This window comes from Astatotilapia calliptera, chromosome 17 (assembly GCF_900246225.1).
Source record: "Astatotilapia calliptera chromosome 17, fAstCal1.2, whole genome shotgun sequence".
Lineage (NCBI taxonomy): Eukaryota > Metazoa > Chordata > Actinopteri > Cichliformes > Cichlidae > Astatotilapia > Astatotilapia calliptera.
The window spans coordinates 8,033,152-8,059,382 of NC_039318.1; the positions used below are offsets into that span (position 1 = coordinate 8,033,152).

At 39.7% G+C, this 26,231-nt stretch overlaps 1 protein-coding gene across 2 annotated transcripts in view; it reads right to left on the bottom strand.

Moving 5' to 3' along the window:
* LOC113008657 (BMP/retinoic acid-inducible neural-specific protein 3-like) overlaps positions 1-2,190 on the bottom strand; it is a 75,891-nt gene extending 73,701 nt beyond the window's left edge. Inside the window, exons 1-3 of one of the 2 annotated variants that reach the window (XM_026146233.1) lie at positions 1,781-2,190; positions 1,572-1,668; positions 944-1,254 (exon numbers count right to left, since the gene is read on the bottom strand). In XM_026146233.1, coding sequence (XP_026002018.1) covers positions 944-1,197 — 254 coding nt within the window. In that variant the 5' untranslated portion in view covers positions 1,198-1,254; positions 1,572-1,668; positions 1,781-2,190. Of the gene's footprint in view, positions 1-943; positions 1,255-1,571 lie in introns of both variants that reach the window. The other variant, XM_026146232.1, reaches the window with a different exon arrangement.
* Between the last annotated feature and the right edge of the window lie 24,041 nt (positions 2,191-26,231).

Sequence of the window (26,231 nt, forward strand, 5' to 3'; positions counted from 1 at the left end):
AGAATTTCATCAGTCTCGGTTTCAGTGCACACTCTGAATGTTGGAGGTACGTTTCTATTCCGAAGACAGCAAAGCTTAGGGAAATATGACAGCTCGTACACTCACTTGTGTAAAAGACTTTTAAAAAAATCTGCTAAATGTGTTAACTCTGGTGACAGTGGCAAAATCGCCTTCCTTTCCTTTGTAACGCAAGCTGTGGAAATGGAGAAAAAAAAACCCAATGGGTGTTGTACACCATTTTATGCCATATATCCAAACCAAGAGACCGCTGAGTAATATTTTTAGTTTTCATCTCTGAAATTCTCAGTGTTTTCTACTCCTGTCGGGAAATAAAATAAAAACAACTAAAGAAAAATTACATCACAGCAAGCTTTCAAACAATACCCCGCTGCTTCGAAAGCACACACCCACTACACTTCACACCGCACACTTTTTGAATCCATCCTGTCACACATCAGCGAGCTCAGCCAGATATCTCTTATGTCCCACTGCTTTGCCCAAACCCCCCTGCAGTATCTTCACTTCGAGTTCCCACTGATATGCAGCATTTTGAGAGTTTGTATCATACTCAAACCATATGTCGTTGCTACCATCAAAAAAGGCAAACAGTCGCACCCAAAGATGCTTGCATGTGTGCAAACTGCACGCAGTGCTTTTATTTGTATGCAAAGTAATCTTTTCAATACATCATCCCCCAGTTCACCACCCACTAAATCTGCATCTTTTATAGACTAAAGAAAAGTATACCCTAATCTCTTGTTTTGTATACCCTTAGGCTTAGTATACTCTTTTCTAAAGAAGAAGGAGAAAGGGGGAAACTCCAAGCAAGACCACATGAATCAGAATAATTACATTTAGCCTATTTGACTTGACAAAAACAGCCTTGATTTCAGGTATGTAAGCTCTGCAGCAGTCAGCTGGCACAACCACTGCCGTCTCTCACCTGTATATCTTGTACTTGGTGGTGAATCCCTGCTGGTAGCGCTCTGTGAAATCAACAAACTCCTGCGAGTTGTGAAAAGGACCTTTGTCTGAAAGGAGCCAGCCCAGGGGCCCAGTGGAGCCGCTGAAGCCTGACCCGGCAGGGTCCGCAGCACTGGCCCCTGCTACCAACCAGCTCTGGAGCAGGCTTAGTGATAACCACTTCCATAGAAACATGAGGGCCGTCAGTCTAATGGAGATGCACGGGCCACTCATGCTGTTTCCCCCGGCCCCGGTGACTCCTCATTCTCCCTGCACTGCTGACGAGTCCCGCTGGAAGGAGGAGAAAGAGGCAGACGGAGAGCAATTGAGACAACGTGGACACAGAGGGCACTAATTAGTAATTTTGGTTTGGGATGAGGGGAACAAAGGTGAACTGAGAGGGCTCATTTGTCAAGTAGCGCCAGACCAGAACAAATATTTTAGAGGTTGCATTGTGGAAAGTAAAGCTAATGAAAAAGGTGAGTTTAGAATTTATTTTGGACGACGTAACCTACAAAAAAAAATCTAAATATTTCATTTCTCTACCTTAGGTCGGTTATTATTAAAAGGTTTAATGTTGTTGTTTTATTTGTTTGTTTGTTTTTTACCTGATTCTGCAAGTACTGGAGTCCGTGACTGGTTGGAATTAGTCTCCGCAAAATCCCCTGATAGGACCGTGAAGTTGGGCTCAGCTGGGCGTGCAGACTGGGCGGCATTTGAAAAAAATAAATACGATTTTTGTTGTTTTTGTTGTTGTAGAAAAAATTTCGCTCACAAATTCAAACTCGCGAACAATCTGGGGAACAAAACATCCAACCTCCTCAGAGCGCGCTCCTCTCTCTCTCTCACAGCGGTATCTCCAGCGGTGTGCGCTCCGCACTGTAGGTCCACTCCAGCGACCGCAACGCGTTTAAGATGACGGGGTCAAAAAACTCACAGACAGACTGGTCACTTCAACACACCGCTGTGACTTGGATTCGGTGAATGCGCGGGTGGGAGAAGCGTGGCGAGCCTCCGTCCTCTTAACTCATTTCTGCTCTCTGCTAGAGGGGCGCGCTCGGGGCGCATGCAGGGCGCAGGGACAGCTGATGATGATGCTGACAGTGCCTGGACTCCCAGCGAACGGAATGTGTGAATGGCATTAGGGGTGCTCTCGCTCTCCTCTCTCTCTCTCTCTCCCTCCCTCCTGTACCATAGCGTCGCAATGTAATTTATTCCAGCATCTAGCACACACCCGGTTGGTTGGGACGTAACTGGAGGAAGTGAAAGTAGGAGGTGTTCAGGAGGGGTAGGGGGTGGAGGGGGAGGCTGGATGAGGGGATGGTCAGAGAAGGCTAGTGTGCTTGAGACAGATGCCTCATTTCAGAAAAAGCGATAGAAGTCACCTGCAGTTCGGATCAATACAAATTAGAGTGGAGGCGAAAAGAACAAAACAGGAGGAAATCCGGATAAAATGCCAGCTTTAAAAAGTCGAGTGGCCTCACGTTTATGGTCTGATTCTGGCTGATGTATGGCAGGAGCAGTTTTTCAGTCAAAACTGGGAAAATAATAACAACAGCTACGTTTCAGAAAAGTTGGGTTATGAAAGTGAAATTAGCTCAGTTTGAACTAAGATTTCATGAGTATTTTAGAGTAAAACAGAGCCAATACACTAAATGTAAAATGCTCAAATAGGTATAATCATCACACTCCGGAAGCGAATGGAGGGGATGGATGGTATTATTTTAGTAGCAAATGACTCCCGAAAATATTTGAATTATTTGAATAATGTCTTTAATGATGGTGTCGGTGATCATCATCATGACGAAGAGGAAGGGGGAGATGAGGAGGAGAAGCGGGGAGGGTGTATTCACCCCCCAACGCCACCCCTCAGTTATTCTCGTTATCTTCTCTGCCCTCTTCCTCACTCTCCCCCCTTTTTTCCTGCAGAGTAATCATCACTTTCACCATCAGCAAACTTAATTAGATCTGCTCTATCCCCGCTCTATCCAAGCGCTTGTGCGTCGGACACTGAGCGCGGATCAGAGAGCGGGCGAAAGGAGGGAGGGATATGTGCTGCCTTTCAGATTTTCTGTAGACGTTCAAAGGGAGGTTTTATGCAGGGATTGGATTAGAGAAATGAACACCATTGAGTCGCGAGATTCGCTGGCTCCTAAACTCAAAGGGAAACTGAAATCCCGTGGCACAGAGACTCGCAGAATCTGGAGTGGAAGAATGAGTTGATTTGTCACAGTTTCATCATCATGTCTCGGGATTGGGTGCCTTTTCTTCTGACCCTGCCTTGCAGCCACGAAGACTTGTGAAGGACAACTACCTAATAGGAACAGACAGTCTTTTTGGTGTTTCTGGAAAGAGGGATTTTTCTGCTTGCCTGTTATAAGCAGCATTGTAGCTAACCATTTAAAGTTTGTGTGGAAGCACAGATTCAACTTTTCCTTTTATGCAAGTTTTGAATAAAAGATGATATTTTTTTTTAGTGGAGAGTGTCATTGCTTATTACCTCCGTGGGTTCAAACAGCATTTTAGGTTGTTTTTAGAACACGTGTTTCAATGCTCCAAAACTCACAGGCAGAGTGGAGTGTAAGTCCCCAAAGCTTATATTTACAATTTCAAATAAATCATTCATCAATCTGAGTACAGTTCTCTACAAGAGCAGGTGTGGCTATGAGTACTGCGGCGTGTACAATAAGTTAGTTTGCAACACATGTTTGTTGCTTTTTAGAAGACATGTGAAAGAAACAGAATTGATTGCCAATTGATGCAGTGTAAAGACGTCCATGTGGACCAGATCTAAACCAGGCACACAAAGGAGGGGGGGGGGGGGGGGGGGATCAAAGACAATGTCACAGTAAAGTGCTCATTAAAGCTAAAGGAAGATACATCAAATGTGTAGGTCACAGAGGCAGAGCACTGACCTGTATCAAGAAGTGATCCTTATGCTTTTCAAGGCTACAGTAACCAAAGACGGTAAAAGCAGAACCGTAGCAAGTGCACACAGCCAGACACCCTTGAGTGTTAGTTTTGAAATGTGGAAATTATGATAAAATTACTTGAAAATCTTCAGTTTGTCCTGCAAGAAGTGTTCTATTCAAAGCAAACACACTGCAGCTAGAGATGGGATGAAAAAGAAACATCATAAACATGGATTTTAATTGAAATGCATCACAAAGAAATCCACAAGGTGGAGAGTAACCATCTGCTCAAACATAATACTTAAACATTCATTATGATATTTAAAAAAAAAAAATCCAAAACAATCAATTCTCTGCTAAGTATTTTGATCTCTTGCAGCTCATTAATTTGGTTTAACATCCCACAACCTTACTGAGATATTTCCCTGGTGGAGACCAGACCCAAAACAGTTCCACGGTGGTTCCTGAAACAATTCCGCATTGTGACGCTTATTTTGTGTTGCCGTAAGTGTAATGAACCAACAAGTAATTTGCCCCAACACAACATGTAAATTTTTGAATCTTCACTTTGTTTTCACTGTTTTAATTTACATGAAATAGAGCTTTTAAATCGCATCGTGAATGGCAGGGTCATGTTTCAGTTGTTAACAAATACTCTTAATCAGTAGGACTAATATTACTACTAATACTAATAATCCCTGCCTTGGAGGTGATTGATCGATTGACATGTTTGGGGGAGTTTTCAAAATTTTAAGCAAGACATCAGCAAAACATTCTGTAATAATACTCTAAACTATGTTATATTACCCAAAGTATTCACTTATCTGCCTTCACACACATATGAACTTGAGCAACATCCCATTCTTAATCAATCAGGTTTAATATGATGTTGCCCCACCCTTTGCAGCTGCAAGAGCCTCAACACCTAAAGACTTCCATAAGGTGTGTTTATGGGACTTTTTAACCATTCTTCCAGAAGTGCATTTATGAGGTCAGACACTTATGTTGCTCTGGCTCGCAGTTTCTGCTGTAATCCATTCCCAAGATGTTCTATTGGGTTGAGTGCAGGATTTTGTGCTAGGCACAAAAAAACTAAGAAAATCTGTCTGGATTGGAACTCGGAATTGTGGTTCCCCACTTTGATAAGGAGGACCAGAGAGTTTGTTAATTTTATTTTAGGGTGCGTGGGAATTTGTTCAACCAGGCAGAACCAAAGTATCTGATTCAGTAGCCATACAGCACCTCAACAAGTCCAAGGTCAGAGTCCTTAGTTGGTAAAGGATAGAGTGACTACTTAGAGTCAGGAATGAGTTACTGCCCCAAGTAAATGAATCCCTGGGGTCTTATCCACGAGAGAAGGAAGAGTTGAGCGGGAGACTATCAGATAGATTGGTGCAGCGTCAGCAGTGATACAGACTCTCGTGGTCTCTTGTGACGAAGAAAGAGCTGAGCATGAAAGCAAAGCTGTCGATTTACTGGTTGATCTTTGTTGCATGAGCTCTGGGTAGTGACAGAATGAACAAGATTGCAGATAAAAGTGGCAAAAATGAGTTTTCTCCCAAGGGTGGATCGCAAATGAGGAGACTGGCCATTTGTCTCAGAGTGACAATGCTTCTCCTTCACATTGAAACAATCTAGTTGAGGTGGTTTGGACAGCTGACAATGATGCCTCCTTGGTGAAATGTTCTGGGCATGTCCCAACAGGAGGAGGGCCCTGGGGCCGAACCAGGACATGTTGGAGAGACACCTCAGTTTCCTGCATGAGGTGGACAGAGAGAGTGGGTTTGGGTGACCTACTGATCTTGCAACCTGAACCTAGATAAGCAGCACAAAATGGATGGATGGATATTCATTTTAATTGAGTACTAATGTCAAACGTTCGACTATGCTGTTATGCCCGAATAACAATTTCACTTGTAAACAATTTTTAAATAATATTTTGGGTGAATGTAGCCCATTGAAGCATGGTCTAAGTTAGTAAACGAGAATAGACACTAAGCAGGAAAATCACAGTGCAATCAGAAAAGAGACATCTGCTTTTACATTCTCAAACTCTTGTAGTTGAGATTCCTACATCCATCTGAATTGACTTTTTTTATGTTGGAAATAACATGCAACTCAAAATAGAAAAAGGAGAAATGTGAAGCCCTAATATATTTATTCCTTGCGAACAATGTGCTACTGAGCCTTCATCGTGTCCAGCAAATCATTACACACAGCAAAATAATAACAACCTGCAAATAGTCTTGTGTCGTCAAACAGCCGGTACACAGACCTGGAGATGAGGTCTCATCTCTGCATGACTCAGTGTAACCCCAACGAGTTGTGGAAAGAACTGAGGCAGTTGTGGTGGAAAGAACTGAGGCAGTCGCATTTACTCAGCACTGAGACAGATAGTCATTAGGGGAGGTAAACATTCACTTAAGCCTGAACGTGCTCATTGATGCCACTCAAGGGTCTTTGTGAGGAGTGATCAGGGAACAGAGTGAAACTGAGGTTTTAATCAGCCTGAGAACCTGACAGCTTTTGTCAGTGCTTTGTCTGAGCACTGTTGGCTTTAGCTTCATTTCAATTTTGGGCAATATAGGGTAGGAAAAGTAATACAGGCACGTCCTTACACCTGACATGTCTAGAACATCTTCAATGCCTCTATGTCTCTATTAGGTCTAGTTTGTAACTTGGTGCTGTATACAAAACATAACTTAGTTGGATCACAGACACACAAATGTGGTCATTAAAGATTCAAACAGTCTGACAAAGCTTTAATCAGAGTCTGGATTACTTATTGGTCATTTGGACCTCGATTTCACAATTAATCAAGAAAATCTCCCTCCTGCCTGCTCTACTGGCTTTATCATGATCATCATGGTTTTGTTACTCTGGAGTTTTCAAGCTTGACTGCAGTATTCAGGATTTTCCTCTTTTTTTTGTGCTTGAGTGCAATATACACACTGTTTCTAATTAAGCGCCTGGTTCACAGTGAGGTCTTGTGGTGTCTGCTCACTGTGTGAAAAACATTGTGCTATTGTGTACAAAAAGGAGAGCAGTAGAAGACAGTGGAAGTAGATAGTAGCTATGGCTTTGGTGCATTTTTGAAGTCTTTTCTAGACTCATCTAAAAAACTTTCTTTAATAAGTCTTCATCAAACCCAATCATCCAGTATTCTTATCCATTTTATATTTTAGCATTTAGACTTATTATTCTCTTTGTATGTTTTTTTTAAATTATTTTTTAAAGACTTCTGGTTTTCACATATTTTTATAATAGTGTTTGGCCAAGTTGTTTCTTTCAGGCTACAGCATGTGCATACTACTCTGATGTAGTTCATTAAGGAAAAGCTTCTGTCAATTAAATTGTTAAGAATAAGCTACTTCCTGCTGTGTGAAAATACATAAAAATATCACCAGATGCCATCCTCACCTGCCATCAGCTCAGAGAAAAAGCATTTAACAGTTTGATAAGATAATGCAAACCCACTGTGCAGAATACAACTGTACAACAGGTATGAACGTGTCTGCAGTCACATTACACATTAAATATATATGCATCGTTGTGTGATTCATTTCCAACACGAAGACAGATTTTATGTTGTTAGAACTGTTTTGCTTTGCTATATAATGAATACTGTGCATATGTCTGTACTGTATATCAACCACCTGACACCATCTTCAACATATGGGTGCTATAAGGGTGTTAAAGGGTGCAAATTACTTCGACATATGAAACCATTTATAGGGCGATTGCTCAGAGATAAAGCATATCTAATATTATTGTAGATTGTAAAAAGCATTTAAGAATGCATTAATAGTATATTTATAGTTTTTATTCAAATAAATTATTTATATATTTTTTATTTATATAATATATTAATAAATGGAAATTTGTGTATTAATTATACAGTATTTAATGAATGTGATAAAATGTTTACGCTGACCTTGCAAGTAGATTTATTATGTAAGTATCATGTGTTCTTTTTTTAATTATTATTTTCTAATTTGCTACCTTAAAATTGCCTCATGCTAATGCACTTTTTTTTTGTAGCAAGAGAGAGGCAGACAGAAAGAAACAGGCAGAGAAATAATAAACTGTGTCAGTCTAGCCAATGAAGGAGAAGCTCTTACCTCTCCTTACAGCCTCCCCAGATGCTCAGCATCTCCCTGTTGTTGCTTCTCTCATTGAACGATTCTGACATTCACATATTCAGTCATGAGTGCAGTGACAGCCGGTGTGTTTATGTGTGCTTGTGTTGGAGTGTGTATAAGATATGATAAGGAGCCTGTGCAAAATCATTCCCTACTGTCAAGGCTGGTAGACTTTTCACCTCATCAGGGAGTTGAGTTCATTTGCAGGAGCAAAATTGTTATTTGCAAATGTGGCCACTTCACTTGAAAAACCATTAACTCGAGAGATTGAAATATATACTGTGTTGAATAGCAAAGAGTAAACATTGTTGTATTTTTATTGAGTGGCAAAACACAGGCCTAACAAGCAGATGGTGAACTCCAGTATATGCAGCCCTCAAGATGTTGTGCTTCCAGCAATTATACCATATTTCGGCTTTCTTGTCAGTGAAACTTGGTATAATGGAGACACATGTATGTACACAGTCAGCCAAATTGTTGAAATGATGTTGTGCAGCCAGCTAACAATTCACAAAGCAAAGGGGACTTAGGTGCGTGTCCACCATGAGCATGCCATAACAAATACAGTACACATGCAGAAAAATGCCGACATCATCCTACAGAAGGTCAAGTTCATGTATATATAAAACCTCAAAACAGTGAGCTAAAGATCTATTAACTAATGCTGCTTTACAGAAATGTAAAAGACAAAAAATATTCCCAAATCATTCCTATCACAGACTGCAAGAATATATAGCAGCAAGTGATTGATTAATTAAAAGTCTGTCTTGTGCATTTTGTTGGTTGTTAATAAATAACTCTTTTTTTTTTTTTTTTTTTTAGCTTAAAATAGAGTCGTGGCTTTAAAATGTCTTCTTATGCTGAATCTCATCATGGCAGTCTTTCTACTTAATGACCATGAAGAATTTAGACTGTAATTGTATTTAGTCATGGTGTAATTATTGCCATGGGAATTGTCATTAATATTATTACATAGACAGGAGCTGGCGGTGGGAGTGGAAGGTGCTTTTATTAATACAAATACAAAAAGATGATGTAATCGAAATATATCAGTTACTTCACATTCACCTGGGTAAATGCTGATACATTTATATCTTTTTACATGTGCATAAAAACACATAATGCGTATACATATTTATGAATATACATATACGTAGGATATATATATATATATATATATGTACTGGGACATTAGCTCTCCTTACCAACTATTTCCATTCTGTTCTGTTCAGCTGGGTTTAACGTGTTTAAGGATCGCATAAAAAATGGTAAGAATGCTTATCTGACCAAACAGATTTCTTGGCTTGCACTACCTATTGTATAAACCTTGTTAGCATTATGTTTTCCTCTTTCTGTTTTTACATCTTTAGAGTTATTTCTCCTTGGTGCTGGTCTGAATTTGCAGGCTGGCCAAGGACAATTCATTCCCTCCAGGGAAAGAAAAGCAAACAATTCAGCAGTGATAGAGAGACTTTTTTTAGTGGAATAAAACCCAGCGTTAGTAGGACATTGTCTCAGTTTATAGAGAACATAGGTCAGGGATAGAAAGTGCCCAGCCTCCGCTTGTGGTAACTGGCTGCTGATAAATGACCTCAGCTAACAGTCCTCTGGCTGCAGCGTCCAGCTGAAATACCAAGAGCTCAGCTATAATCATGCAGTTCACACACGTAAAAGAAGTCAGATTCTTACACTTTGTTTGTAATTGTCATCACAATATGCAAATCCCCCAAATAATAAGGACTATGCCTCTGTTTTGACTGAACTTCCTATTACAAATGAGACTGAATGAAACAAATGTACAATACAGTGACAAAGATTTATGCTTTTGCACACATCCCAGAATGACCTTGCATTAGTCACCGGCTTACAAATTGCAGCAACAGTAATCAGCCATTTGTAAGTCAGTTATCAAATAAAGCAAGAACACTATGAATCTACAAATATACCTCAAAAGGAGGTAAACTGTTTCTGCTAACAGAAAATATTTGGACTCTTTTGTCTTGGTGTTTGGTCAAGAGGTGGCAGTTTAAGTGAATGTTTACCTCTCCTAATGACATGGATACTAAAAGTGAAAGCCTCAGCACAACATTTATTCTATTATTAGACTCAATTGGCTTCTCTTGTTCTAACATATGGTAACAGTATTCCCCATTAATCCCCTATTGTCATCATTCTTATCATTATTTCCTAATAGCACTTACATTTTAAATTTACAGTTATGGATTACACAGAAATGGGAATACATTTTATTACAGTAGATGTATTTCTGAAAGTGCTGTAACTAAGTTATAGTTATAGATATAATTCCTCCACTGTTATTATCTTCAATGCCATGTCCCAACACAGTGCATAGAAGCTACCTGAACTTTAATCCCACAGATGTCTCTGATCTTCTTAATACTTTTGCACCTTCTTATGACTCTGAATACTGTAGCTCCAATTAGAAGTACTTGACTCCCTGGTATAATTCTCAAATGTGCACCTTAAATCAGATGACTTGTAAGCTGGAAAGGAAATGACACCTCACAAATTTTTATCACCATTTAGAAATAACTAAAAAGTAACTAGCTGAATTTAAAAAAAAAAGCCCTCTGTAAAGCTACAACATCTTACTATTAATTGAAGAACAACCCTAGTGTTCTCTCCTGCACTGTAGCCAGGCTGACTAAAGTTCAGAGATCTGTTGAGCCAAGTATTCCTTTAACCTTAATTAGTAATGACTTCATTCATTTCTTTACAAATAGCATTTTTAACCATTAGAGAAGAAATATGCATAATCATCTCAATGGCATTACATTATCTACCGCTACTTTCAATACCACTGATATTTATTTAGACTCTTTTTGTCGAATTGATCTTTCTGAGTTAACTTCCTTTATTTCCTACAAACCATCAGTGTGTCTTTTAGAACCCACTCCTATAAGACTGCTCAAAGACGTCCTAGTAATTAATGCCTCATTCTTAAATATGACTAACCAATAATAATTGAGTCTATAACACAGGCCTTCAAACTGACGGTAGGTTAACTATCCTGTCTCAGAGTGATTCTGAAAAACCAGTTAATGCATTTATTACTTAGGCTGGACTAGTGTAAGTCATTATTATCAGGATGGCTAAAAACTCCCTGAAAAGTTTTGTCTTCCCACTGTCGCTTCCTCATATATAGGGGGTTATCTGATTTTTGGAGTTTCTCTGTTCTATCTGTATTTTGGTCTTTTCCTTACAATATACAGCGCGGTGAAGCAATTGTTCTTGTGATTTTCATGCTACATAAAAAGAAAAATTAGTGGAATTGAATTAGTTTTATTACTATTGTTATTTAGTGCCACAAGCATGTCAGATTTTTTCAGTGATTTAAAGAAAATGCTGATTTCTGTGGAACAGAAAACTCCAAAAAGATTTGTTCTTTCCAAAGGATGCTGATGATCCTCACAGGTTTTCCTCAAACCCCATCATCAAGGCCACAGTTTACTTTGTTCTGGATTTAGGTTTAAGACCACGTCTAATAAAACAATGTTATTCAATCCGGATCTACTGTAAACGTTAAGTCTTAATTAGCAAATTATAGAATTCTTGGCTCAAACTGATGACAGTTGCAGGCTGGTGTTCAGATAGTGGACCACAACATACTTTTCTAGATATTACTCATTGGGGGATGGGGAGGGTGGTCTCAATATGTTACCTGGTTTCACGAAATAGTGCATGGATAAGGCACCTGTTTTATTTTATTATGTTCTACATCATGATACTTTGTTTACTTTGGAAATGTGGACTGGACTAACAACTAGCTGTGTAAAGTTAAAATTGATAATTGTTTATAATACTTTTTTCAGAGAGCATACAAGTAGGCAGGTGGGGTGGCAGTGATGTAAGTCACTAGGCTGTGAACATGGATACATGGTTTGTATCCTATGTCACCCGTTATTTATTTTTACTTTTACTGGTCGTTTGGTTAGGTTTAGACCCCTAAAGCGTGTGACATCGTTTTGTGGTGGTTTTGATTAAGATGCAAAGAGTTGGTAGCTTAGGACCAACACTGAATGGCACCTTGTGTGCTTGCTGAAGGTCAGTGAGTCTTGTGCATCTGGGATGTTGGGTGGAGAACTGGCCAGGTGTTAGGGTTGGGGTCAGGGTTAGGTTGTGGGTGGTTGGCTTGGGATTAGGACACACTGGGCCATGTAGATAGTCCATGTTAGCTGCAAGCACAACTGTCTCACAGGAAGAAGGTCCTGGGTTCGAATCTGACAGGGGCCTCTCTGTGGAGTTTGCATGTTCTCACCGTGTTTGTGTGGGCAATTAGTGGGGTTAGCTAATTCTAAATTGCCCATAGGTGTGGATGTGAGTGCAAATGGTTGTCTGTCTGTCTGTGTTAGACAGATAGATGATCATTTTAGAGCATCTATAAACAAAACAATTATTAAATCATTTCCAATTATAATTACAGCTATAATTATAGCTCCTATTTTTATTCCAATGAGCATTTAATGCTGTTTGAATGAAATGGGGCTCACTGATCAGTAATAACACCTTTCATTATGTATTTTTTTAATAATGACTAAATGAGCCAGTTTAGAGTGTTAAGCACTGCATTGGTAACGTGTGCCGCCTCAGTTTGGAATACTGGAAGGACTCCCATACTCCTACGTTCAAAATGTGGAAACAACGAATGATTGGGAACATTGCTTGCAAAGAGATGTTGGGAAGGTTACATCACATAACTGACTCTTCGGTGGAACAATGGGACAGTTTTTCCACCTACATGTTGACCTGACTTGGATATTCGAGCTTAATGCAACAGACATTAAAACCTCACTGTTTTATGTTCTTGTTGTTTTTTTGTTTGTTTTCTTCTTTTCTTTTTTTGTTCCTTGGGTTGTTGTATTTTTGTATTTGTTGTTATAAAATGTAAAATATAATAAATACTTGAATTTTAAAAAATGACTAAATAACACTGTGATTTCCCAATGTAGTATATTCTGTAAAATATTGCTGTTTTAACAGAATATATAACTCGTGAGCAATACTTAGGTTTTATAACAGAAAAAAAATGCACTTCATTTGCAACATGACAGCTGCACACTAGAGCAATGACACTATACTTTCATCTGAACTGTCCCATAATGATGGATTTGTCAAAATCACTGGGCAAATTAAAGTGAAGGAATTTTATTGATTTATTATTATTATTATTATTATGATTTATTTTCTGTGGTTCATAGAATCAAATTTCTGATGTGTGTTGTGTTAGCTGTAATACCAGCACAGGCTGACTTACTTTTGCCTTAGGGTTTCATTATTTTGTAATAATGAGAATTTTGTGTTTATGACCCTGAAATTGTGGAAATATATGCCTAGAAAGGAGGGATGAAGACAGCAGCAGCACTTTTTTGTGTTCAGCAGGGCCATGAGAGCACAGCGAGTGCAGAAAATCTACGATATAATTAGGTAAATATTGGACTTTTGAATAGTTGGATTGTGCAGCACAAGATGTTTGCAGTAATTTTATGGTCATTGTTTGCCCACAATAGATCTCAAATAACCTTGTTAAGGGTCACCGCTATTTTGTGGGAGAAAAGGCACCAGCAAACTTGTTAGGTTATAATGATATGCAGACTTCTTCTGTGTTGAAAAGAGGATTTTTATTTGTGGATAAACTGATAACTTCACAGCTTTTAACCTTCTCTTCTCTTCTCGTTTCTTCGCTCACTAGTAAGATAAATTAAATAACAACATGAAATAATAATTTAAAAATTCCAGAGACTATTAACTTAATAAATTGTGGGTATAGCTCAGCCATTTGCTGCAGGCTGTATTTGAGGTAATATGGTAGCTGAGGTAGAGAATCCATTAGCATCTCTACAGAATGGAAACTTGGGCTTAAAAGCTGAGTGCTGCACAAAAATCTCATCACAAATCTTGCATTCTGCTCCAGCTTGTCTCATGCAGTGCTAATCGTTTGCAGTTCTGTATATTTCACTGTTCTCATGTTGTGTGTATCTCTTTAGAAAGACAAATTCTTCACCGAGCGATATTTATGAATTGGTTTGGATTCCCCCTCTTGTGTGGCACAACATAATATCGTTTTATCAGAGACCATATGTCCCCGCAATACTGAAATTACACGGCAGTGAGATTTTAAGCAGCAGACAACAGACTGCAGTGAAATTTAATGGAATGACTGCAGATGGATGAAGACTTGGAGCAAATGCTGCAGTGAGAAGAACTGAACTTAAATATGGTATATTCGGCGTGCATGTGGCAGTTTGTGTGACAGACTGTGAGTGTGTGTGTGCGTGTGTGTTTGGCTGTGAGGCATGGCCAGATGCTGTTTTGGGACATGATCTCAGGAGAATAAAAGGCTTGGCTCTCTAAGACCTCATCAGCTGCCATCAACACTGGGACAGTGCAGAGAAAACCAAATTACATGTGATCACAAACACTTACCGAATAAATGGAATGTTGTGATCTGAGGGTGTTTCTGGAAAATGACTGACATGCAGGGGGGACTGCAGGGACCTGAGCTGTCACAACTCAGGGCTGCGAGACATGAAAAAAAGAGAGAGAGAAAGTCTCAAGAACTATGAGAAGTCAGAAAACGGGTTTGGGTATTTGGAAAAACACACACTTTGATTTAGAGGATTATGAATGCACCTCAAGCCATTTTTATGAAATGGAATCTAATTTAAGGTTAATTCAAAGTATTCATCATTTTAAATGGTATCGTGTTGACGTGCAAAGGGTATTTTAAGAAGAAAAGCAATGCTTTTCTTAAAATGGAATGCTTTTTTCTCACTGGTGTTTGTTTACCTTATGATATTCACTGACTCAAGGTCAGAATTTCTACACCTTTTTTTGAATTTTATTCTGCATCATTACCCAGAGAGCAAGGCAATGGCCATATCCTTGCACTGGGTGATTATTCATGTTTTAAAAAGCATAACAAATGTGCACTTTAAATATTTTGGGATTAACCACATTCACCTTCCCAGCGTTAGGCTTTATTGCAGTAAGAAATTTTATTTATGAATACTAAAAGTGCCCAAATCTCTTATTAATGTAATTAATATTTTCTTTACTTTTCCTTTATACGAATATCTAAAAGTTTTTGTTTGACCCACATTAATCAATAATCAACAAGGCCAATTCATGCATGCACAGCATTTGAGATTCAACTGTTGTTCCTCAAGTAGGAAACGTGTTTAATCACTAAAATGACAAAGTGAAAGCAGAAAAAAAACACTATATCTACTGCTACTAGATGCCCATAAACTAACATTTTCTGTTTTTGAATATTCCTCTGAAGTGTACCAAGCAGATGTTTTGACACCCTTCAAACTCCTTCCTCTGCCTGCATATTCTCACTTGGGTCCTCTCCTGGTTTTATTTTTAACTGTCTTGAATAAATTAATTACTTCAGAAGGAGCAACAAATGAAGCTCTTCTGTGAAAATAATGGCATCTCACACACACTGTACTATGTTACCCAGGAGTAGCACACGCACACGCACACACACACACACACCTGCTCACAAATCTCTGTCCCAGAGGGATCTACTGTTTCTAATTGCGGTCATGTAAGTGTGTGTAGCTATGTTGTTTAGCCTGAAAATAATCTTTGCAAATCATGCAACAATGTCAAGAGTACTGCTTTCACACTTAAGATCCAGAGGCATCTACTACTTCAACATTTGAACTTAGTTTAAGGGCTAGCCCATCTGACACAGTTCAGTCAGTTCAGTCTACAACCTTGGTAACTCCTCCTCTTCCTTATATCAAAATGCTGTATGCTTTCTGTTTATGCAAATCATTTCTGAAAAAATAATAAAATGCTTTGTATCATTTATATGCTGATGACATTGTCTTTTGTTCTCGACATTGATTATATGGCCACTACATTTTCTGTATTTTTTTTTTACTTAGTTGCTTTTCATTCCATGGTCAGATAAATCAACAGTAAAACTATTCCCCAGAAGGCTACAGAGAGAGATTGTTTGGAGCGACAGGCTCTTTTCTAGCAGCAGTCCACCAACTGGAATTTTCAGATTTGAACAAGTTGTACATAACCACACAAAAGGCAGTATAAGTCACAAAGAACAAATGTACATCAAAAACAAACGATATATTTTGCATTTTGTGGCCTTTAATTTATGAATCAAAAAACTTTTTTTGTGCTGTTTCATGTATCCTGACATCTTCCTACAGTTTGCTGCAATCTTCCAGGGTGTTTTTACCTAAGTGGCTGAATGTCTTCCTAGCTCAAGAACTGTAAAATATTATTACTTCCATAGTGAATAAATAACTACAGAAGTCATTATAATTCATTATTTTCCACTTATTCTCTTATCTTAAAATGAGGGGTCCTAGAGGAATTTTTTTTAGAAGCAGTTCCTTTGCAAAAGTTATGATCAACTGCTATGAAAACACCTCACTACAAATAAAACTGTACTACTGACAAATTGTACATAGACTGTCAAAAGTAGAAACTGAAGAGATAACATATAATGGCTTTATTTTGCCATTTGAACACAAACAATAATCTGGGAAATCCTTATGCTGAGTTCAGTCAGAGATAAATAAATGTGCACATGTACCATTTAAATGTTTTTTTTCTTTTTTAAAAAAAACAGTTAAACAAAAGGAAAAGACTCATTTACTAATAAATAACAAAAATAAACCTAATAATAAAATGTACGTGTGCTCACAATAAGTCTGCTCTCCATCATCAACACTTTCTTTGCCAACATGCTAAAAGAGTGTAATGAATTTCTTTCATCAAGCATGTTTTCCTGGGTGGTTAGTAATAGGAATCTGCTCTGTTAAGAAGATAAACCACAGAACTATGTTTACTGAGCTAATGCTAAAGACAGTAACTGATCTTAGAGAAGTGAACGTAGAGCCACTGGCATCTTGTCTCATGGGAGACTCAGGTTTCACTACAATGCCGATGTGCTAACAACCAGAAAAAAGTGGATGGCCTTTCAGCTTGACAAGCTCAATCTACTGTTACAGCTATATGCCCATGAAATCAAGATGAACTGCAAATTTTAGTGGAGTCAAAACCAAGCAGAGTTAAACCGGCTTCCAGAGACTGTGACCACAAGATGCAATTTGCAAAAAAGATGCAAACAGGCATGACGGTTTATGACACGATGAAGTTTGAGATGAAAGTAGATTACTTTCATTTTCTTACATTTTAACTGATGTCTTTTCTTGTCTAATTTTAAGCTTTCACTAGATAAGCACCACTTTCCTTGGTCCTCCTGATGGAACACTGCTGGTTAGGTAATTTCTTAAGGTTTCCATCCAAAATTGATCTTTGCACTTCATTGTTTAGAGTTTCATCAGTGCAAAAGCATCTATACTATTGTGTGCAAACGAAACGGAGAAAAAAGACATTCGCTTAATCTTACCATAGCCTTAATCTAAACTGCTCGAAACCATTCCCCTGACTTTCAACACAGAAACTGCATGGATCTATCATCATATCCACACAGGCTTTACTGCACTGATAAGATGTAAAGCGAGACATCTGTAAAAGCTGTTTTCTTTGTCTCTTTGTATTTCTTTAAACCCTTGCTGTTTTATTCTTAAAGGTGCTCTCCGGTCTATCACTTCCCCCCATATCAGTACAGTACTTATTGGTCCTATTTCAAAAGCACAATACTAACAATTGCTATTGATTTCTAAATAGATATCTGGTGCTTGGCATCTGTGCGACAATCCACATCTCCCAATAATTTGTGGCGATCTGTTATTTATGCTTTTCCAGCTACCAATCTGTTATATTTATTGTAGCAGAAAATGTTTGTAAATGCTTTACCTCTGAGGTTACTCTGAAATTACACATCAGCCATTTTCTCGGTCTCATTTCTACCCAACAATGAAATACAATACATACCAAGCTGCTCCAGCATTTATCTGTTCCCTGATCAGTTCAGCAGGTGAATGATTTGTTGAGATGAGAAATCATTTATATGTATGGGTAAGGATAGCTTGTGTTAGTGTAAAGACAAACATTTGTCTTTGCAGTTCATTCATGTCTTTGTATTCGCTTCATTGACTATACTGTATAGCTGTTCATACATATGCACAAAGCTTTAACGTCTGAAAAGGATTGACTCTCATGTAGTCCAGAAAACGTAATAAGCTGGTTATCAGAGATGGTACGTTGAAACAAACCTATTTCAGAAGCTTGTTTATAATGTTACCGAGTAATGTATTTTGCCTTTTGAGATTTTTAAAAACTCATTTGTATACTCAAGATTGGTGTACTCGCTTACGGCATTTTGTGTAGTTTATGTCATACTGTATACCTGTACTGTTGATGTGACGTTATTCAAAAGGGTTAACAATTTTTCAGCAGCCTTGGCCTAATTTCTCTTGTGAAATATAGTTTAACCTCAAGTAGACTTTGAGAAATGAAAATAAAATGTACAATAGGATTTTATATCATTTTGAGCCATTGTATCAGAAGTTCTCATGAAGTCAGAATAGGATGAAGTATGAACTGAGCACATTGGACTCATTTTTTTTAAAGCATACACAGTGCAAGGCATTGCTGTTTGAAGCCACAGCTAATGCTTTAAAGCAAGATAAGATATGCCTCTGTCAGCACCATCTTCTACAGTGCAAAAACACTTTTAAGCAGATTTGATTGTGTTTCATTATTAAGGAGTGCATTGCGAATTCATCCTCTATCACTCAAAGGCACTTAGTCACCCTTGACATAAAAATCTAAGACACAGTCCATTCACTGAAGGATTGTTCAGTAAATTAACCAAATCCCCCACTGCAGAAGTGTCAGGTAATGATTTCCCTAATTACACTTTAATTCAATTTTGTACTATATTGACACCCTTCAGTGCATCTCTGATTCTCAGCCTGTCTCCCAGCATTGCTCACTACTCCCTAAAGAGGCAGGAAGCAGCTCCGTACTGATGTCTTCCATTCACTCTTGCTTTGTGACTGCTGCAGTCAGCTTTGGTTTTGAATGAGAACTCCCTTAAAGGAATTGATTTTTGAAGCATTGTAAGATTGTATGCAGCAACTGTGTCCCAGCTCAATTTGTCTCTTTAGTACTCCACCCAAAACACTAAAAACATTTATTACCACAACTTCCACCTTTGTTCCAAGCCTGGAGCTTATGCGGTTGTCGCAGCTTGTAAATGCTGATTCTTTTTCTCTTTTTTGTCATTACTTGTTATTATTGAACATGTTGGCAATTGCTGAAGTTACATGCACACGCATTTTCAAAGTCTGCTTGAAATTTTCATACTAGTTTTTTTACATATAATATGATTTAACATTGTCTGGCTGTTACACGAATGTAATCATGACAGTGCAAAAGTTATCCTGTCCTCTTCATTAGGAATTTTCATCAAAAAATCCTCCAAAATGTTTTGAAAGGTTAGAAATTTACATCTTTATGGATATATGCCAACATGGCAGGTATGCACTAAAAGAAAGCAAGGCACTGAACATGTACAACCACCAGTGATGGGAATAATGGCGTTACAAGTAACGGTGTTACTTTTTTCAGTAACGAGTAATCTAACTAATTACTATTTCTATTGTTACAACGCCGTTACAGTTAATAACAAGAAAATACTATTTTTCAACAAACAGACGGTTGAAGCCGTGTTCAGCTTACCGCATCTTATATCAGTTGCACGCAAATAGCTGTAAGTAATCTGGGCGCTACAGCTTTAAGCAGCTGCACTTTTTGGCACAACACCTGTAGCTCGGGGGCAATTGCGTGAGTGCTGATATTTGACTGAGGAAGAATAAAGTAGCCATGGTAAGCCAATCATATGACCACTTCAAGGTGACAAAGCAACAAGGTGATATATACCAGTTTTTAAATTGTGTTGATAGGCAGTGTTGGTCAAGTTACTTGAAAAAAGTAATCACCCCCGTTCTCTGCGACCTGCTGGAGCGGGGGGGCTAGGAGGAGGAGTTGGCCGTCCGACTGCGGTCTGGAGTGTGGGGCCTCCCTGCTGCTGCGGAGCCGGGGCGGTCTGCCTCCCCCCACCGCAGGGAAAAGGGTAACACCACCTGGGTCTGGGTGCAGTGCCCCCCTCCAGGGGCAAGGGTACCTAGACCCGGGGCTTAGAGTACGCTTGGGGAGTGTGATCGTGTGTACAGCGTCTCTTTATGTCTGTCTCCACGTTGGTTGAGTGTGGAGTAAGTGCATATGAGAGCATGAGGGTGGGAATGGATGTTTGTATATGTGTGTGCCTGTATTTCTGTGTCTATATGTCAGGTTGGGTGTCAGGCGCCACCTCTCTGGGGACATCTTAGGCCCTCCAAGGTTTGGAGGCCTATCTCCCCCTACCACCACTTCCCCTGCCAGTGGCGGACTCCCTCAGACATCGGTGCGTTGGTGGTTCTTTGTGTCCGGGGATGGGCGTCCAGGTACACACCGGCTCACTCCTTGGCGGCCGCTTATCGGGGCCTGGAGCCTGGGGCTCGCTCGGGCCACTTCGGAGGTGGGGTGCCCCCGGCCTCTCGGCCTGGGGCTCGGTCACTCAGGCACGGCTGGCTGCCGGCGGAGCTCACGGGCGCGTCACTGCAACTCCCCCTGGCTTCTGCTCCACGGCTGCTGAGTGAGCCCTCATCTGGGACTCTCCTCAGCTCTTACTGGGACAGTGGCGCGGCTGCCCCTCTGTTGGTCTTCCTTGGTCTCTTGTGTTCTGGGGCCCTCTGGATGTCTGGAGTTTTGATCTCCTCCATACCTGCTTCATGCCCTGGAGGACGGGGCTGTGCCCCCCCCCCACACCCTCTAGCAGATCATTACATGAAGGAACCTTTAAAAAAAAACAAAAAAACAAGCGCGTCCATGCTCACAGGTGTACACATGGGTGATCACACCCACAAACTACACCCTTTTTGGCTCCTACCTCAAAGCACACTGTGTTGTGTTGATCTTATGTGCTGCACAATAATGTTTAATATTTAGTATTTACTGTCATATTCCCATATATCATTGTGATGTTGTTTATTCTATTACTCTTGTTCTCTTCTGCTTGTTTTCTTTTTTCTTTCTCAGCAGGTGACCCAGGTGATCGATATATGCATTTTTTTTTCTTATTTTTTTTTTCTGCTCATTCTGTTGGTTTTTGTCTTTTGCCCTTCTCCCCCATCCCTCTTCTCAGCTGTTTCTCTTTCCCTCTTTCTTTCTCCCCTTCTTTCCCCAGTCAAGTCTGTCCCGTATTCAGCAAGTGAAAATAAAATAAACAATAAAAGGTGAATCAAATGGACCATTACGGCAAGGCTGGGATGGTCAATTTGGTAAAGTAAATCCGTTGGGCATCTTTGTTTGCCTTTAGACAACAATTCTGATGGCAAAAGAGCCAAACGGGACAGGCAAAAAAAATAAATAAATAAATAAAAAAATAAAAAAGTAATCAGTAACTAATTACCGATTACTTCCCCAAAAAAGTAATCCCGTTACTTTACTGGTTACTTATTTTCAAAAGTAATTAATTACTTAGTTACTTAGTTACTTTTTAAAAACACGATTTACAACCTGAATAGGTGATAAAGCAATAGATCTTTCAGCCCAATTCTACTTTTTCTGCATAATCCATCATACAAAATGTAATCAAATAGAAAAGTATCTTTTTAAAACTTGTTTTATTAGTTTTATTTATTAGTTTTAATCTTTTAACTTTAACTTTATCAAGCAAAAATTTAATTATATGCAACATTCTCTGACTTGAATAAATTAGTTTAACATTTAAACCTTTTTTCTGCACATTCCAGCACATAAAATATATATTTTTTGTGTTTACACTCACTCTTTCAAATAGATGCAAGTAAAACACAGCAGAAAATAAATAAAGTCAAAGACTAGCAGTCCTTTGGCTCTATTTTCACCTGTAAAGCAGGAGCGGGGTAGGCGGAGGTTTACCCTGGTGCAGGTGTGCCGCAGCGGTCAGTTGAAGAATCCGCGAGTTTCTCTGTGAATTTCCCATTACGTCGTAGCGCACTCGGTGCTTGCTTGGAAGTTTAGGGGGGTTTTTTTTCGCTGTAAAAAGAAGTTTTCTTCCCACGCACAACGGACACTAATGTTTTTGTCACTTTTTATGGAATCAAACTTAAAATAAGGTCAGTACTTCCACGCTTTAAACGCTGCACGCTCATACTCTCTCCCGCACTCGATATATGATCCACTGTTGATCTGCACACAGCTGTTGTCACGAACGTCGCACTTGCTTACGTCACTGTCGTGAGACATTCTCGCAAAAAAATCACGGTTTTAGTAACGCAGCGTTCCTACGGGAAAGTAACGGTAATCTAATTACCGTTTTTGCAATAGTAATCCCTTACTTTACTCGTTACTTGAAAAAAGTAATCAGATTACAGTAACGCGTTACTTGTAACTCTGTTGATAGGCCACGTAAAACCAGAGTCATAATAAACAATATATACGCTGCGTTTTTTCCTCAATAGTTTCATCACGTTTACTGTCTAAGGACAGCGCTAGCAAGCACTCTCTGCTTATGAGCAAAAAATAAAAAAAACTAAACAAAAAACAGCCAGTTCATGTTGGTGTAAAAATGCATTTGGATGTTTAGAAAGGGGGGGGGGGGGGTTTTAGGAGTGACGGCGAGAGAGAGAGAGAGAGAGAGAGAGCAGAAAAAGGGAGAGAGCGAGTTTTGAGATGTGAGAGATTTGTGACGTTTAGCGTGTTTGGAGTGTGTAGTTACTGTGTTGTCTTGTGTAGTTAGTGTGTAGTGTTGTGTATAGTTTTGTGTTGTGTGTCAGAACAATGAGGCGACTGCTGTCTCCAGGTAAAAAAACAGGAGGAGTGATACACCTGCTGCTGTCAGACCTGCAGGTTTCAGGCTGTGATGTTCTCCTTTATAGTGGACAGAAATTTTTGGAGTGGCATAAATAATTTGTGTGGCATCTTATTGAATGCAGAACAGCTGATTGTTATGTTTGAAATGGTTATTAAGATGGCGCCGGTGTGCATGGCTGACCGTCCTCGACCCCATCTGCGCCTCGGCGTAGTACTCCTTGTTGTTTTATCTTTGGTTTTATGTTCTCTAGGTGATTGTACGCTAATAACTTATGATAGAGACACTCTCCTGAATCTTCGGTTCTCCTGTTCTCAACGACTGGACAGCCTTGGGACCGCGGGTGCTGCTATCCCCCTGATGCCTGTCTCCCCCACCAATGTGACCCACTTACCCCTTCCCATGCTCCGCAGGAAACGTTTCAGGAAACGGGGTAGAAGGAGTGGTGTCCGTGTCCGCTTCAAGGCTTATATCAGAGCCATGGCTACGGATTACCCTTCTACAAGCCGTGAGCTATCTCGTTTCATCCACTATCTCAGTAGCCGCTTTGCGGCTAGATTGCTAACCCACCGTTGGATATGCTCCGTCGGCCTTCAAACCTACTCTGCCTGCCCAGTGGCTTACCACTCTGCTCGATCTTGGATAACACCGCCTGGCCGTGGTGTTCAACATAACAACCTTAGCACCTTGCGACGGGCTACTACTAAGGACTTGGCTCCTCGGACTCGGATGGCCTTATTTAATGTTAGGTCTCTTTCAAATAAGGCCTTCCTCCTAAATGACTTTTTTCTCACCACGGGACTGGATGTTCTATTCCTGACGGAGACATGGACTTCTCCGGGTGAGTTCATCCCCTTCTCTGAGCTTCTCCCTCCTGACTGTGCCTTCTTTAGCTCACCTAGGCTAAATGGTAGAGGTGGTGGCTTAGCCTCGGTTTTTAAAAATAAACATGAAGCACGGCTGCTACCCTCCCCAGCCTATTCCAGCTTTGAAGCTCAGCTATTGGAATTGACTGGCTCTCGGACTACTCTGTGTGTTGTGGCTTATCGTCCGCCTAAATATCATAAGATGTTTATCTCTGAATTTGCTGACTTTTTGGGATCCATTCTTTTTAAATATGGTTCTGTTATTATTTCTGGTGATTTTAACATTCATGTCTGCTGTATGGATGACCAATTGGCTAAAGATTTTCTTGCACTGACTGACTCTTTTAACCTTATTCAGTGGGTGAATGAGCCTACCCATGTTAAAGGCCACACCCTTGATTTGGTTTTTTCATTTAATGTGGATATTTGCATTAAGGAAATTAGAAATACTGGACTTTCTGATCATTCCCCGGTTATCTTCGATGTTGACCTGGGCAACACTGGACAATACTTAGAGGCTCCTCTTTACCCTACGCGTACTATTAATGCTGATACTGTGGTCAACTTTTCTACGTCTTTTGTGAACTCCCCATTTATTATGCTGGATTGTTTTACTCCACACACGCTTGAGAATTTTACTAATACTCTTTTAACTACCTGTTCCTCGATTCTTAGCATTGTTGCACCTATCAAAATGAAACGCCCCAGAACTTACTCACAATGTTGGTTAAATGATTCTGTTCGTGCTTTACGACGTATTTGTCGGCGGGATGAGAGGAAGTGGAGGAATGATAGACTCCAGTCATCATATGACATTTTACGTATTAGCCGCTCGAAGTTCCAAACTGCTGCCAGAATAGCTAAAGCAGCTTTTCTCTCTAAAATTATTACCACTAATGGTGATAACCCTCGAATTCTATTTAAAATTTTTAACTCTGTGGTGAACCCCTGCCCCTCTATGCCACTGCCGTGCTCCCTGGGTCTTTGTGAAAAATTTTCAAACTACTTTTTATATAAAGTTTTATCTCTTAAATCTACTCTTCCTTTGGTGACTGATAGTATGTCTATTCCTGATTGTTCTGCTACCCTTTATCAATTTGAACCCGTTTCACTCTCTACCCTGAAGCGTCTAATTTATAAACTGAACAATACTAATTCTGTACATGATGCTCTTCCATCCCGTATAGTCAAGGATTGTTTTAATGCAATTGGACCTTGTTTATTGTCCATATTGAACTTTTCCTTGCTTTCTGGCTATGTACCTGCAGCTCTCAAACATGCTATAATTCAACCTGTTCTAAAAAAAAGGAACCTTGATCATAGTGATTTTGCCAACTATAGACCGATTTCTAAGCTTCCCTTCCTGGCTAAAATTCTTGAGAAGGTGGTTCTGCTTCAATTGCAGACCTTCCTGGATGAGAATAATATAAATGATAAATTTCAATCGGCCTTCAAACAACATCACAGCACTGAATCAGCGCTGCTTCGTGTTTTCAATGATCTTTTACTAATGGCTGACAATGGACGCCCCTCTGTCCTAGTGCTATTGGATCTTTCGTCGGCATTTGACATGGTTGACCACAACATCCTATTGGCGAGACTAGAGCACACTGTAGGCATTAAGGGCACTGCCTTGGATTGGTTTAAATCTTACCTCTCCAATCGGCTCTCTTCGGTACATTTGGCCACATCCTCTTCTTCGGCTGTACCTGTTTGCTGTGGTGTCCCCCACGGATCTGTGTTAGGCCCTACCCTTTTCTCATTGTACATGCTTCCCTTAAGTGCTATCTTTGAGAAATACCACATTGTTTTTCACTATTATGCGGATGATATCCAGATCTATTTTGAGTTAAACGATGATCTTGCTCTGTCTTTGAATAGCTTTCGAGAATGCATGTGTGAGGTCAAGAAATGGCTTTTGGCAAATACTCTTATCCTCAATGATAAGAAAACTGAAATTATGATTTTTGGTAGTAATGCCCTTCGTGCCAAACTTCGGGATGCCCTTGGTTTTCTCACTAGTTCTTTCTCTGACACTGTTAGGAATCTGGGTGTCTTATTTGACAGCTCATTTAAACTTGATAAACAAGTGTCTGCTGTTGTCAGATCCAGTTTTTACCAGCTTCGCCTTATTTCTAAGGCCAGGCACTATATCCCGTATAAAGACCTAGAAAAGCTCATCCACGCCTTTGTAACGTCAAGGCTTGATTACTGCAATTCACTTTATTGTGGTCTCCACTCTTCCCTTTTACATAGATTACAGACAGTTCAGAATGCTGCAGCACGCATTCTAACTAAAACCAAGAAGTTTGCCCACATTACTCCTGTCCTTGCTGATCTGCACTGGTTGCCTGTCAAATATCGTATTCAATTTAAAATTTTGTTGTTTACTTTTAAAATTACCAATAACACTGCACCAAGCTATCTTAAGGAACTTTTAAACCCATATGCTCCTGCTAGGGCTTTAAGGTCATCCTCACAGTTACTGCTGGTTCAGCCCAGATCTCGACTGAAATCTAGAGGTGATCGATCGTTTGCTCTAGTT